The 13,464-nt window shown below is 41.2% G+C and overlaps 1 protein-coding gene across 2 annotated transcripts in view; it reads right to left on the reverse strand.

Moving 5' to 3' along the window:
• Window positions 1-13,378, reverse strand: part of pfkfb2b (6-phosphofructo-2-kinase/fructose-2,6-biphosphatase 2b) — a 22,560-nt gene extending 9,182 nt beyond the window's left edge. For both annotated transcript variants that reach the window (XM_050037754.1, XM_050037753.1), the window contains exons 1-10: window positions 13,204-13,378; window positions 9,768-9,915; window positions 8,443-8,568; window positions 6,639-6,735; window positions 4,458-4,524; window positions 4,217-4,291; window positions 1,883-1,939; window positions 1,602-1,726; window positions 1,162-1,369; window positions 712-858 (exon numbers count right to left, since the gene is read on the reverse strand). In XM_050037754.1, the coding sequence (XP_049893711.1) occupies window positions 712-858; window positions 1,162-1,369; window positions 1,602-1,726; window positions 1,883-1,939; window positions 4,217-4,291; window positions 4,458-4,524; window positions 6,639-6,735; window positions 8,443-8,568; window positions 9,768-9,852 (987 nt within the window). In that variant the 5' untranslated portion in view covers window positions 9,853-9,915; window positions 13,204-13,378. The remainder of the gene's footprint in view (window positions 1-711; window positions 859-1,161; window positions 1,370-1,601; window positions 1,727-1,882; window positions 1,940-4,216; window positions 4,292-4,457; window positions 4,525-6,638; window positions 6,736-8,442; window positions 8,569-9,767; window positions 9,916-13,203) is intronic.
• Window positions 13,379-13,464: the final 86 nt, after the last annotated feature.

A 13,464-nucleotide genomic window follows, 5' to 3' on the forward strand; every position in this document is an offset into this window, starting at 1 on the left:
CTTCCTAGGAAGAGATCGATTTTAAGTGTTTTTCAAAAAATTCAAAATGGCGGAAAATCTATATAACCGGAAGTTATGGGTTCTTGAGGCAAATTTGTTCCTCATGAGGAGAGGCATCTCTGTGCAAAGTTTCATGTCTCTACGACATACGGGTCATGAGATATGCCCATTCAAGGACTGCAATTTAAATCGGTTGCTATAGCGCCCCCCTTTGGCCAACTGATGTAATAGTGCTTCATTCGCATCCTCCCATGACCCTCTACCACTGTGCCAAATTTCACATGGATTGACCAAGTCAATGAGGAGAAAAACGTGGAACAGACACACAGACAGACACACCCTATACTTATAAAGTACCAGCTTTAATCACTCTCAGTCAGTATGTCCATCCTGATGAAGATCCTGTAGGGTCCAAACCAACTGGCATTTTAATTAATATGCTTTGTGCAACCGGCCTGCTCCTTATGAAGATATAAACGATTTTCAGTGCAGGACTTTTCCTTGTAACAGAGCACTTTCACAGTGTGGTTTTGGGACCTAAATGATCTGAATACTTCCTCCATCACTGGTACTGTGTTACTGTCAGGAAGCTCCCTTCCCCTCACTGAAATGTCTCAGATAAACATCCAAAATACAGTTTCTCTCTATCCAAACCAGAGCTCTATGGTAAGTAACAATATGTAATGATTGTTTAGTGATGAGGGTACTCACAGCATCGATCTCATTGAGTATCTTCCACTGTTCATACGGGACACCCAGCTCCTCCGCTGTCTGGATGGTTCTTCTCAGCTGGCTCGTCCACACCTTCAAATCTGACAGGTTGTGCTCCTCGATGAAATCTCGTAGGGCATGGGAGAACTGGGATGTGAGAGAGACATGAGAGGTTTCCAATAATCTGCCTGTTCATCTATCCATCATTAATTCCTTAATATTTGTAAAGGTGTTTCTGCTTCATTAGATTCATGTTCAGTGGATTGAGAGAAGAAAATCTGAAATGCAGAGGATTATATGTGATAAAGGTCATAACTCTGGTGTTCATAATATTGTAGTTAAGTACACCTTCTTTATCCCACTGAGCTACCTCCCAGAGAGAGGCTTGTAATTGGGTTTTCAGAAGACGCTGGCTTTGCACTTCATAAAACGAGGATTATGAAAGAGAACCTGTTTCCCTCGAGGAGAAAGTTCAGAGTCTCCGCCGATGCGGCCTTCGACGTTGTGGTTGCTCTCTCCGTGCCGACACAGGTAGATGGAGTGAGAGTGAACATGGATGTTCATGAGGTAGTAGACGATCTTACTCTGGATGTAGTCCTGCACCCGGTTCACCAGGAAACGCCGGCCCACATTTATCACCTTGATGAAGGATAGGTCCCTGCAGGAGCCAGTGAATCATACAGGTGAGTCAAATGGATGTTTACTGTCACCATCTAGTGTTTGATTTCTGTACTGCAACTGTGATGCTACAAGATTATGTATAGAAGTTGAAACATTTTTACTGCTTTGTTAAAAAAACAACCAAAGGTAACTTTTATATGAGTAATCTCACAATGTGTTTTTAATGTAAACAATATTAAATCACGTCCTTGGATCTGTTTGGTTCTTACCTGTCGTAATCGTCAGGATCTAATGGCTGGTAAGTGACCTTGTAGCACTCGATTCGTTTGAGGAAGTCATCCATTACCCTCTCTCTGTGTCTCTCGGGGTAGTCTGGACTGGACACTTTCACTTCCTGTTACAGGTATTCAGCATATTTAAACAATGTGAGCAAGCACACCAGTTCTTATGCAACACCATAGACGGTGTGAATATTAATAGATTATGAGTGTGACCCAGACGACAAGTCACGGTCACACATGAAAGTGTCGTTGGTGACATGAGATCATACCAGAATATTAGCAGCAATGACCTCTGGGTCGTCACACACCGACTCCACAAAGAACACCTGTTGGAAAGACGCAGCAAGAGCTTCTTGTGACTTGGGACTCTTCTTCATCGAATCAACACCACAACATGCTATCAGCTGTTTCCTCGTCTGAGATTAAAGGTACCCTCTGAAGTTATGTTTACATTTATGTCTCTTACCAAATTAAATTGTATGTATTCTTGATACCTATTGTTGATTGAACGTCTTTCATTATTAAGTATTTGCAAAGCTGACATGCACACAGCTGCCTCCTGCGTGATGAGGAGACACAATCAAAATGGGACCCAACTCCTCAAAACATTTCTCCATAGCTCTACTAGTGGTTGAAAACTCCACAGGGTACCTTTAAAGTCAATATGAGATTTAAAAAATGCCTTTTTAACCCTTTTAGATCACACTACTAGATACTGTTCACCTATTTAACAATATAAAAAGTCATTTTTCTGCAGGCTGACGCGGACGTTAGCATTGCCCCGGTTCCCTTGACAAATAGCCTATGGGATTTTTCCATTGGATTTTGGATTATTGCGGAAAATAAGATCTGTGGCACCCAAACGAACACCACTTTCATGTTTATTGAAGCCTATAAACGGCTATAAAATGAACTACAACATGGTCGCATGACTTAACGTCGCCACCACAACAAGGTTGTAAAGCCGGGTTCGGCGTGATGATGTTTTGTAGTCTCACTTAGCCACATGTTAGCAACTGCCTTTTTTAAGACATGTAAAAGCTTCAAAATGAACGAGTGGGGTACTTACTGACGCATTTTATGTCACAGAATAAAAACTGAAAGTCTCTTAAGCTTGTGTTAAACACAGACCTCATTTCAGGCATCAAACCAAAAACCCATTAAAAAAAAATTCACTGACGAGTTAACTGGGAGTGGGTTTCTCTGGGTTTTAGGACTCATTCCTGCAGCACTCTACGCCAAAAAATACACCAAAAAAATCAATTCTTATATCAAAATCCAATTATGTTTTCCTCCTGTAGATCTAAATATGACGTGTGCTTACGTCAGCTAGTACCAACCAGTTTCAACCAATAATATCATGACATCCATCCATCAATTAATCAGCAACTTTTAGCCGCACAGAGCTAAGATTAGGTTAGCTAGCTAACGTTAGCATGCAAGACAGCTCCAGACTATGCACACGACATTTTACAGAGGACATGGAGCATACAACAATGGACTTGGTCTCTCTCTCCTTGACAGATGCTACTGTGGTAAATGGTAAATAGACTACACTTGTAGCCCCTTTCTAGTCTCCAGACCACTCAAAGCACTTTTACACTGCAAGTCACATTCACCCATTCACACACTGATGGCTGAGGCTACCATACACTACTCAGTAATCATTCACACGCTCTCACACACACCGATGGAACAACCATGGGGAGCAATTCAGTATCTTGCTCAAGGAGACGTCGACATCTGGATTGGAGGAGCCGGGGATTGAACCGCCGATCCTTCGATTGGTGGACGACCCACTCTACATTCTTAGCCACAGCCTATCCTGACATCAACATTACACACATAGACATATACCTTTCTATATATCCCACCTACCTATCCTGTTTCAACTGGAAATACATCATGATACTGAAGCTATATACTCTCAAAATGTCATTTCATCTGGACTTTAGGAGCATTAATTAAACCGATCAATGCTTAACTGATATTAATGAGTATCACAGCCAACATTTGTATGTGGGGCCCATGTGGGTAGTAAGTGGGCTGAAAAATGGGCTGTCCACAGGATCTGTACCGGCCTGATGACATTTGCCCACATGGGTGGGTTTACCCAAGTGGGCCCCAGATAAGATGCCCATTTTGGACCCATACCCACTTTGTACTCAGGTAGCCCCAGCATGAGCCATGTTGGGCCCGCTTGGGCGAACCCACCCATGTTGTATATTGGCATGGGGCCAATATGGAACACATGGACAACCCAATATAGGGCCTATTTTTCAGCCCATTTACTACCCACATGGGCCCCACATACAAATGTTAGCTGGGATGTTCGCTGACTTTATTACTCCTTTCTTCACGTGCTACCGTTGTGCCACACGTTAGGGTGTCACAGACACACGTGATGATGTCTTTAAAGCAGCTGACTCTAAATAATCTTGGGAGATGAAGGACAAGTATTTAATATGCCACTATCTTGAGACCACTTGTGGCCACAGTGGCATCTGTTCAGCACAAGTTATGTAGTCTCACTTCAAGTAAACTGTGCAGTGTTTAAATATCCAAGGAGAATTTAAACATTCAGTAACATTTTCTAATCTTACCTTGAATGCATTCTCCTTCACAAAAGCTAGAATGAGATCTCGCCGCTCTCTTGTTGTGTTTGTTGCATCAAAGACCTGATAAAGAAACAGACAGGAGGAAAAATATTTCTCATGTATAATGTGGGCGTTCTGTGGTGAAATGTTTGGAGGACAGTTTAGGATTAAGGCTGTTGTAATGCCAGATGTGTTTCTGTTCCAAATGAGTCATAGATAGATAGATAGATAGATATAGAGGACTCACCGCAATCTGACCTCCTTCTTTTGACAGGTACGCCTTCACGTCCTGTAGAGCTACCAGAGCACACTGCCTGGGGGAGAGAGACAGAGACAACATGGAAACAGTTCTCTCTGAGAGTCTCAGCCTGCTCTCTGGCTCTCATTCACTAAAACCTACACTCATTTAAATTTACATTACATGTGTTGTTTCGTAACTGACATGGGAAATGTCACAAATCAGGAATTATTAAAAGATCAGTTATCTCAAATTACAAAAAACAACATTCCTCCCACAGTCCAAAGACATGCAGGTTAATTGGTGACTCTAAATTGTCCGCAGGTGTGAATGTGAGTGTGAATGGTTGTTTGTCTCTATGTGTCAGCCCTGCGATAGTCTGGCGACCTGTCCAGGGTGTACCCTGCCTCTTGTCCGATGTCAGCTGGGATAGGCTCCAGCCCCCCCCGCGATCCTCAAGAGGATGAAGCGGTTAGAAGATGAATGAATGAATGAACATTTTCCAGTCTCCCTCTAGTGGTGTCAAAACACGGAGACAGTTTATATGTTATGTGCCGAGGTTGTGAGATATCCACCCATGAGATTTCTGCTGCAACTTCAATAAAAATGAGGAGTGTAGAATTGAACATATTCTGCAATGTCGTTTTCCACAAACAATGTCTTGGCAATATGCTTGATAATATTACTGTGTATGGTTTTCAGTGGGACTATTCTTCTGGCTCATTCATTCATTTTCCATAACCATTTATCCTGTTGGGGGTCACAGGGGGGCTGGAGCCTATCCCAGCTGACATTGGGCGAGGGGCGGGGTACACCCTGGACAGGTCACCAGACTATCACAGGGCTGACACATGGAGACAGACAACCATTCACACTCACATTCACACCTACGGACAATTTAGAGTCACCAGTTAACCTGCATGTCTTTGGACTGTGGGAGGAAGCTGGAGTACCTGGAGAAAACCCACACTGACATAGGGAGAACATGCAGACTCCGCACATAAGGCTCCCCCACCCTGGGTTCAAACCAGGAACCCTCGTGCTGTGAGGCGACAATACTAACAACTGCACTGATAAGTAATATTTTTTGGGGCTTGGTTTAGTCCACTTGGAGGGCAGATGGGTGAGATTTACTGAACAGAATGACACTTAATTTTCCAGTTGAGTTAAAGAGACAGTTTGACACTTTGGGAAATGTGCTTCTTTGTTTTCTTGGTGTGAGAAGATTAACACCACTCTCTTTTCTGTAGGATCTATATGAAGCTACAGACAGAAGTGAGTTAGCTTATTTTAGCATAAAGACTGAAACTGCGAAACAGGTAGACTGCCTGAGCTCTAGAGCTGCTGATCATGGATACATAAAGAGAACTGGATGCAGCATTGGAGACGGGGCCTTGTACCATGAAAGCTGCTCAGGTACACGTAAAGCAAAAACAAGTTCAGCTTTCTGGGGATAAAATCCCATCAATCTGGTCACCAACTCTCATTTTACTCTCAAAAAGAAAGCAAAAAGGTGTATTTCACAAAATGTGGAACTGCTCCTTTAATCCCCACCCGGCTGATACTTCCAATAGCAAAACGACAGCATTATTCAGAGTTACTGTTTGACTCAGATACTGAAGACAGCCAGTAGCCTGGATTCTGGTGGGCTTGTGTCAGCTTCAGACTGACAGCAGCAGCTTGCTTAATATCTAGGTCACGATTGAGCACTGGGATGCTGTCAAAGAGCCTGTCGCATTTTCATGATAGCCATGAACAACAAAGTCTATTTCAGTTACCACGCCTGGATAAGACCATGAAGGAGACAGACAGTTATAATCTCTATTTTATAAATCTCTGGAGAAATCAGCAGTGGTTTACAGCTGATCTAAATACAAATGAATAACTAGAATTTGGAGGTGATACGTGTGTCTGTGTCTGCACATTAACTACAGATTAATGTCAGTTTAAGGTAGTATAAAAAACAGCGCTGACCCCGACTGAATATCGACTGCTGGCCCAGAAACAGCTTAGTCATTGATGCAGCAGTGGAGGCTGCAGAATACCAAACAGACCCGTGTTGACTGGGAGGAAATGTTACAGACGGTGGAGATGCTACAGCCTCCCTTGCTAATAGATACATAAGTGAATGTCCTCTATAATGAATGAATGAAAGCACATTATGAGGGCTACTGTCAAAGTGGAACTTACTTCCTTATTTTCATGGCCTCCTCATTGTCGTGGCGGAAGAAATCATAGGACTTATAAGATCTGACAGCCTCTCTGCGGTACACGCCCAAGTTGAACACTGCAAAATAAACAAATGGACATGAACATACTGTCCTCAGTGTGTCACCTCAGTGAAGTCACCGGTGAGGTCGTTTTTTATAAGCACCTACAATTATTACAACCTAACTGATGTTAAATTTAGTCTCCTATTCTGAGATGCTCTGACATACAGTACATACATTTAACTGAACATGTTGTGTCATGTGGGGTGAAGGAGTGGAGTGCAGCTCACAACAATACAGAGAATGTTCAGACCTTTACCGTTCAGTATTTAAAGATCAAGTTAGTGTCCTGATTTCACAACCCTCTTCCATGGGCAGGTTAAAGGGACAGTTCACCCCCAATGCAAAAATACATATTTCTCCTCTTACATGTAGTGCTATACATCAGTCTAGATTGTTTTAGTGCGAGTTGCAGAGTGTTGGAGATATCAGCTGTAGAGATGTCTGCCTTTTCCCCAATTTAATGGAACTAGTTGGCGCTCGGCTTGTGGTGCTCAAAGCTTTAAACAATACATTTGAAAAACTCAACAGCAATGTCTCTTTCCAGAAATCATGACCCGGTTACTCAAGATAATCCACAGACCTTGTTGTGAGCAGTTTCATGTAGGAACTATTTTCTTTCTACCAAACTACACCTGCCAACTGTATCACTGTGCAGAAGGAAGTGTGCATCTACTCATGGACAAGAGGTTCGTGCTTGTGACAGTGTGAGATGTAAACATTAATGGCGTCTTCCTTGGCTGAGCTGTAATGTTAGTTAGCTGAGTGGTGCTAGCTGAGCTAGCAGTGGATGCAAGCTTTCTTCTGTGTGGTGATATGGTTGGCAGGTGTAGAATGAAAATAGTTCCTACAAGACAGTAGTTCCTAGCTGGTCCAGCCACGGGGTCCAAATTTCTCTGTCGTCATTAGTTTAAGATCCACGCAGTTTAATATTTTCAGCATCATACTTGCGTTTCACCATGTCATTGAGCTAGTTTTCTGTCTCTGTCAAGTAGCTGTCCGTTAGTCACTCACTCTACAGCAGGATAAGGCACTTCAAAATAGAAGCCCTGTACCAAAAATTCACCGTACAGAACGGACACGTTCGTGAGTCACTTGCAGTCCATTTAGAATGGACCTGTGACCAACTTTTGGACCGCAACCCACCATTTGGGAACCACTGCTCACAACAAGGTCTGTGGATTATCTTGAGTAACCAGGTCATGATTTCTGGAGAGACAAATTGCTGTTGAGTTTTTCAAATATATTTTTGGTGTAGATGAGTGACATCTAGTTCGATTATATTTGAGAGAAGGCAGACATTTCTACGGCTGATATTTTCATCACTCGACAACTCACACTGAAACAATCTAGACTGATAAACAGCACTACAGGTAAGAGAAAAAAATATGTCATTTCGATTTTGGGGTGAACTGTCCCTTTAAGCCAGCATGTCTGCCAGAGAGCCAACAAGTTCTCCTCCAGATACTGATGAGGTTGTCTGAATGTGCTTCATGTAAAATCCAATTTAAAATATTGATTTAAACTTGCTAAATATGGCACAGCAGTTTGTACACCACAATATGCTGCAGTTTTGAATTAAACATGGCACCCACTTTGAAAAGAAAAGAGTTCAAGAAAAGATGGCATATCAAGTGTAATTTAAAATATGTGCATGTGTAAACTCTATAAGAAAATTAAAGACACTTAAACAGATTGTTGTCACATATCATGCGGTAGGCTACCTTTGGTTGGGACTCCGATCCAGTTGAGGTAACGTGTGAGTTTCTTTGACATGTACGTCTTCCCTCTTGCAGGCAGGCCGATCATTACGATCATTGTTGGAGAGTTTGTCATGTAGGAGGCCCACGCTGAACAGGAGACACACATATGTCTATCAAGCACACTGTTAGAAACCATACACACTTTTATGCATACCTGTTCAAAGCGCATCCCCCAGAAACATTCTCCATTTCAATACTTCCACTTTCAGTAGCTTACATTAAATACATTACTAGCAGACTCATCAAACTGTGTCCCCTAACAAGCATCTTGTCAAGTTAGGGAAGACAACTTGTAGAAAGCCACATGGCAACTAGTGGCACCTCATGAATGTCACAGGAAATACGTTCTGTCATCAATGCTACTGTTCTAAGGTAAAATTAGTGATTTTGGTGGACAACTCAAAGTCTTAAGGCTGCTGTGAAACTGCGCCCACTTACGGCACAAAAAAGTTTCTTGGCTGCGTCGGTATAATGGACAACCAAGAAAGGACTGCAGAGGAGATACCAGCACAAAAAAAATTTAAGGTGAATAAAAACAGCAGCAAACGTTTCAGTCCTTGACTATCATCAGTGCTTTCATCATCAGTGGATGTCTCCCTACTGCAGTTTTTCTGTGCAGCCCCTCACTCATATGCTGCCCCCCTAAATTTGCAGTCAGCCATCAAAACTTTGAGCAGCCATGGTTTTATGGAAACACTATCTGACCCTATAATGTTAATCACCTGCATGAGAAAAGATAAAAACGTTGCATAACAGGCAGAGATTTGATTAAAATAAATGTAAATTTATTGCCTTGGAAAGTCGGGCTGTATCTCAGCATGACCACTGAAAGCACTGCATCAAACGTGCAGTTTGTTGCCATCCTTGGAGAACAAAGATAATTTAATAACTAGGCCATTTGTGTACTGGACAAAAATAAATGTCTCTTCAGACACAAATATCGTCAGTGGGCTGGGATCAAAGACAAGGTCTGAGGAAATTAGACAAAGAAATGACCTGGGAGAGAAAAGCAATTTACTCAAAGAACAGTGGGAACCACAGAAGGCGTCACATACTCTCCTTTTTCGCCTACAGAGATTCACTTTTTAATTCCTGTCTTTTGCAGGTTGGAGTCTAAGTGAAGGAGCTGTAGTGTCTCACAGAGGTGATTTAGAGACTATTGGTGAGTTAAGCCCAGCGTGAACAGCACAAGGTGTTACGTTGCACTGAAGTGCACCTTTAGACTCTTGAAGCAGTCATGCAGAAAAGCTCGTTCACATTTAATTATTGTGGGAAACTTTACTTACAGCATTTCTTCTCGTACGTTCTCAGGTCTGTTTTCTTGGCTTCTGCTGAGTTTGCAGAGCCGTTGTCTAAGTGAGTGCTCGACATGGTGGAGTCCGGTTTGAGTCAGAGATCAGCTCTCGTTCTCAGACGGGCATCGTCCACGCTGCTCTGAAACACAGGAGTCAGATACATGTCATGTTTTAGAGTTACTTCCAGTGGTACTCAAGAACTGTACTTAAGTACAATTTTGACATACTTGACTTGAATATTTTTATTTTATGCTACAGTTCAGAGGGAAATACTGCACTTTTTACTCAACATTCATTTGACCTTTAGTTTCTTTTTTACCAGGGCTGGAAGAAACAAATTACATGTACTCTCGTTACTTTATAACAAAGACATTTTTGTGTTCTTCTACTTTTTTCAGTATCTCAAAAAAAGGGTAATTTTACTTCTTTTAAAATACTTAACATAACAATTATTGACACAAACAAAAGGATGAAAAAGTCCTGACGATCAGTGTGACAGTGGAATAGAAGACAGCGTGTGCCTGCGGCTTTAAGAGGCGACAGAAATAAACTTCACTGCTTCTGTGGACATAAAGGGTGTTGCTGCTGATGTTGCTCAACTTGAGTATAAGCTGACATTAAATGCATTTTTTTTGTCACTCAAAGGTGTTTTTTTATTTTAACAGTAGCATCATATCACCATCAGGGGCAGCATAGTGGTGGGAAAAATGGGACTGATTACCCAGGGACCTAGTGGGAAAAGGGGCCCTCAAAAAGCCTGGAATAAATGATTGGTTTTGTTTGCAAGATTTAATTTAGGGAATAGGTGCCGTACTTAAATTAAAGTGGCTGAATAATTTGGTTAAAAAATGGCGAAGGCTCTCCCAGGCCTCTATATTACTTATACTACTACATATATTCAAAGTACCAAAAGTAAAAGTACTCCTCATGCAGAATGTCCCATTTCAGAGTATCATATTTCATATTATTGGATTATAATTATTGATGCATTGATGTGTTTATGACTTTAATGTTACAGCTGGTAAAGATGGGGCTTATTTTCATGACTATTTCCTGCCTGGTAATTCCACACACTGTAAAACTTCAATTAAACACCCAGTCCATTTCACTAGACCGGTGTGGCTTCACATTTTAACAAATAAACGCGTCTCAATTAGACGCCTGGTCTGGTTGCAAAGCAAATCGTTTCTTTTTATAGAAGATCTTCAGATGTTAAAAACGGGTTGTTAGCTACCTCAAATTATGTGTCCATTCCTTGACTACTCTGTAAGTTATTCATATTCCTTAAGTCTGTAGGGGTCCTTAGATCAAAAGAATCAAAAGTGTTTAGTCTGTAGGGGTCCTTAGATCAAAAGAATCAAAAGTGTTTTTGATGAAAATTTATCCAAGTTATGAGGATTGTTTTAACAGGATNAAACGCGTCTCAATTAGACGCCTGGTCTGGTTGCAAAGCAAATCGTTTCTTTTTATAGAAGATCTTCAGATGTTAAAAACGGGTTGTTAGCTACCTCAAATTATGAGTCCATTCCTTGACTACTCTGTAAGTTATTCATATTCCTCAAGTCTGTAGGGGTCCTTAGATCAAAAGAATCAAAAGTGTTTTTGATGAAAATTTATCGAAGTTATGAGGATTGTTTTAACAGGATAAAGTGGTGTTGTGTTGGTGCTGTAATCCTCGAGTGCCGTAAATAAAATTAAATTAATTATAATTTATATATTATCTGAAGCCTAATTTGTAAACAAGTAATATTCATGCTGGTAAATAAATAATTTGATTGTATTTCTTGATCTTTACTGATTAAATTTTTTTTTGTAAAAGGAATTAAAGGTCTGTCCCAAATATAGGCCTGTTGATTTCAGAGATTTAAGCAAAAAACAGCCTGGGCTATTAACTTAAATTTTATGGTATAATAATATCTCCTAATTTATAAATTGATTCGTATTTTGTATCAATAAAATAAATCTGAAAAGCAACTAAAGCTGTCAGACAAGTATAGTGGTGAAAAAAGAACAATGTTTCCCTCTGACATGTAGTCGAGTCGCAAAACTGAAAATGGCAACACTCAAGTTAGGTACAAATACCTCAAAACTGTCCTTAAGTACAGTACGGTAGCTGCTCTGCTGCAGATAAAAAGTCTCAGCAGAGAATCCTGAAAACTAAAACATCATACACCATCACCTTCACCTCTTGCAGAAAACACATAACATCCTACAAGACTCATTCCATCCTGCTCATCACCTGTTTGAACTGTTGCCCTCCAAAACACGCACCACAAAACAGTACACATTAACAGTCTCTACCCTAAACCCATAACCACACTATGAACTGACGTGAACCCACTAAGACACAGTACAGTTATTTTTCTGGAGTGCAATAGCTTGTTTTATGTGCAATAATATGCATTTCATTTTATTGATTTAAAAGTAACACTGTGTGCTACAGTTAAAACTGGCCTGACTGTAGGATTTAAATCAGGGGTTGCTGGAGTGTCCTTCCATCAGATAAGGTTCATATTCATGTTTGAAATGTGTAACAGAGGTTATTGCTCTGATGTAGTGTGGTGTGTCGATCCAGATCTTAGTGTAAGTGTGACAAAATGATCCATATGCATGGGCACTTTTTTTATTGTCCCATTTTAACTGCACATGTTGGCAATTAGTGCATGAAGTGTATCTACAATTGTGCAGAATATGAGTAACTATTTATTAGTTATTGTTCTATATGAGCCCTTTCCTTGAGTGCACCTGAATTTCTTTGTATATTTTTCCTTAGGTGATTTTGTCATCTACTTAATTGTCATTTATTGTACAATGACATTAAAGAAATCTGAATCTGTACTGGAGTAAATGTACTCAGTTACATTCCATCACTGATAACATAGTATCTTAAAAGGAGCCATCCTGTATTAGGAGTATTTTTACTTTTGATACTCTGAGTATATTGAGTATAACACTTCTGTAGGCTACTTTCCCTTACATAACCTTTTAAATTCAGGACCTCTACTTGTAATGGAGTATTTTTAGCCTGTGGTATTTCTACTTTGACTTGAGTAAAGGATCTGAGGACCTCTTCCACCTCTGGTTACTGTCCTCACTTGCATGCATCCCTGCTAAAACATAATCCTGCACACACAGCTCTGGCTTCTTTGACATATATATGTTATGGTATGTCTGTGTATCCCTGCTAACATGAAGCAGGGGAGCAGCGGATGAGAATGCGCCGCCACATCACCTCCCAGCTTGGTTACAGCTCTGTATTTACAAAGCCACACATGAGCAGGCAACGGTTTTCTCTCTGACCGGAGTGACTGAGTTCATGCAGCATGAAATCTGACATGAAAATGCAGCTATGAGATAATCCACCTCGGACATAATCCACACAGGACGCCTGTCTGACAGCATCATATCCTTGTTATTAATTTATTACCTTATTGGTATGGAAAGGAGTCCTCCCGGGCAGAGAGCCGCAGCAGACGCCGGTAAAAACAGTCGGCTCAGGGATCCGCCGGACCGAGTGTGAGCCCGCAGCTGCGGCCGGAGGAGCCAGTGTGCTCGGCCTGTCCTTGGCTGCTGAGGTGCCTCCTCGGCCGGCTGGTGTCCTTCCAAGCTGGAGGTGTGCCTCTACGTCATATTTTTTGTTCCTACCGTAACGTTGATAATAGATCATACGTCAACGCACTGCAACACT

The sequence above is a fragment of the Epinephelus moara genome, chromosome 24 (genome assembly GCF_006386435.1).
Source record: "Epinephelus moara isolate mb chromosome 24, YSFRI_EMoa_1.0, whole genome shotgun sequence".
Classification (NCBI taxonomy): Eukaryota; Metazoa; Chordata; class Actinopteri; order Perciformes; family Serranidae; genus Epinephelus; species Epinephelus moara.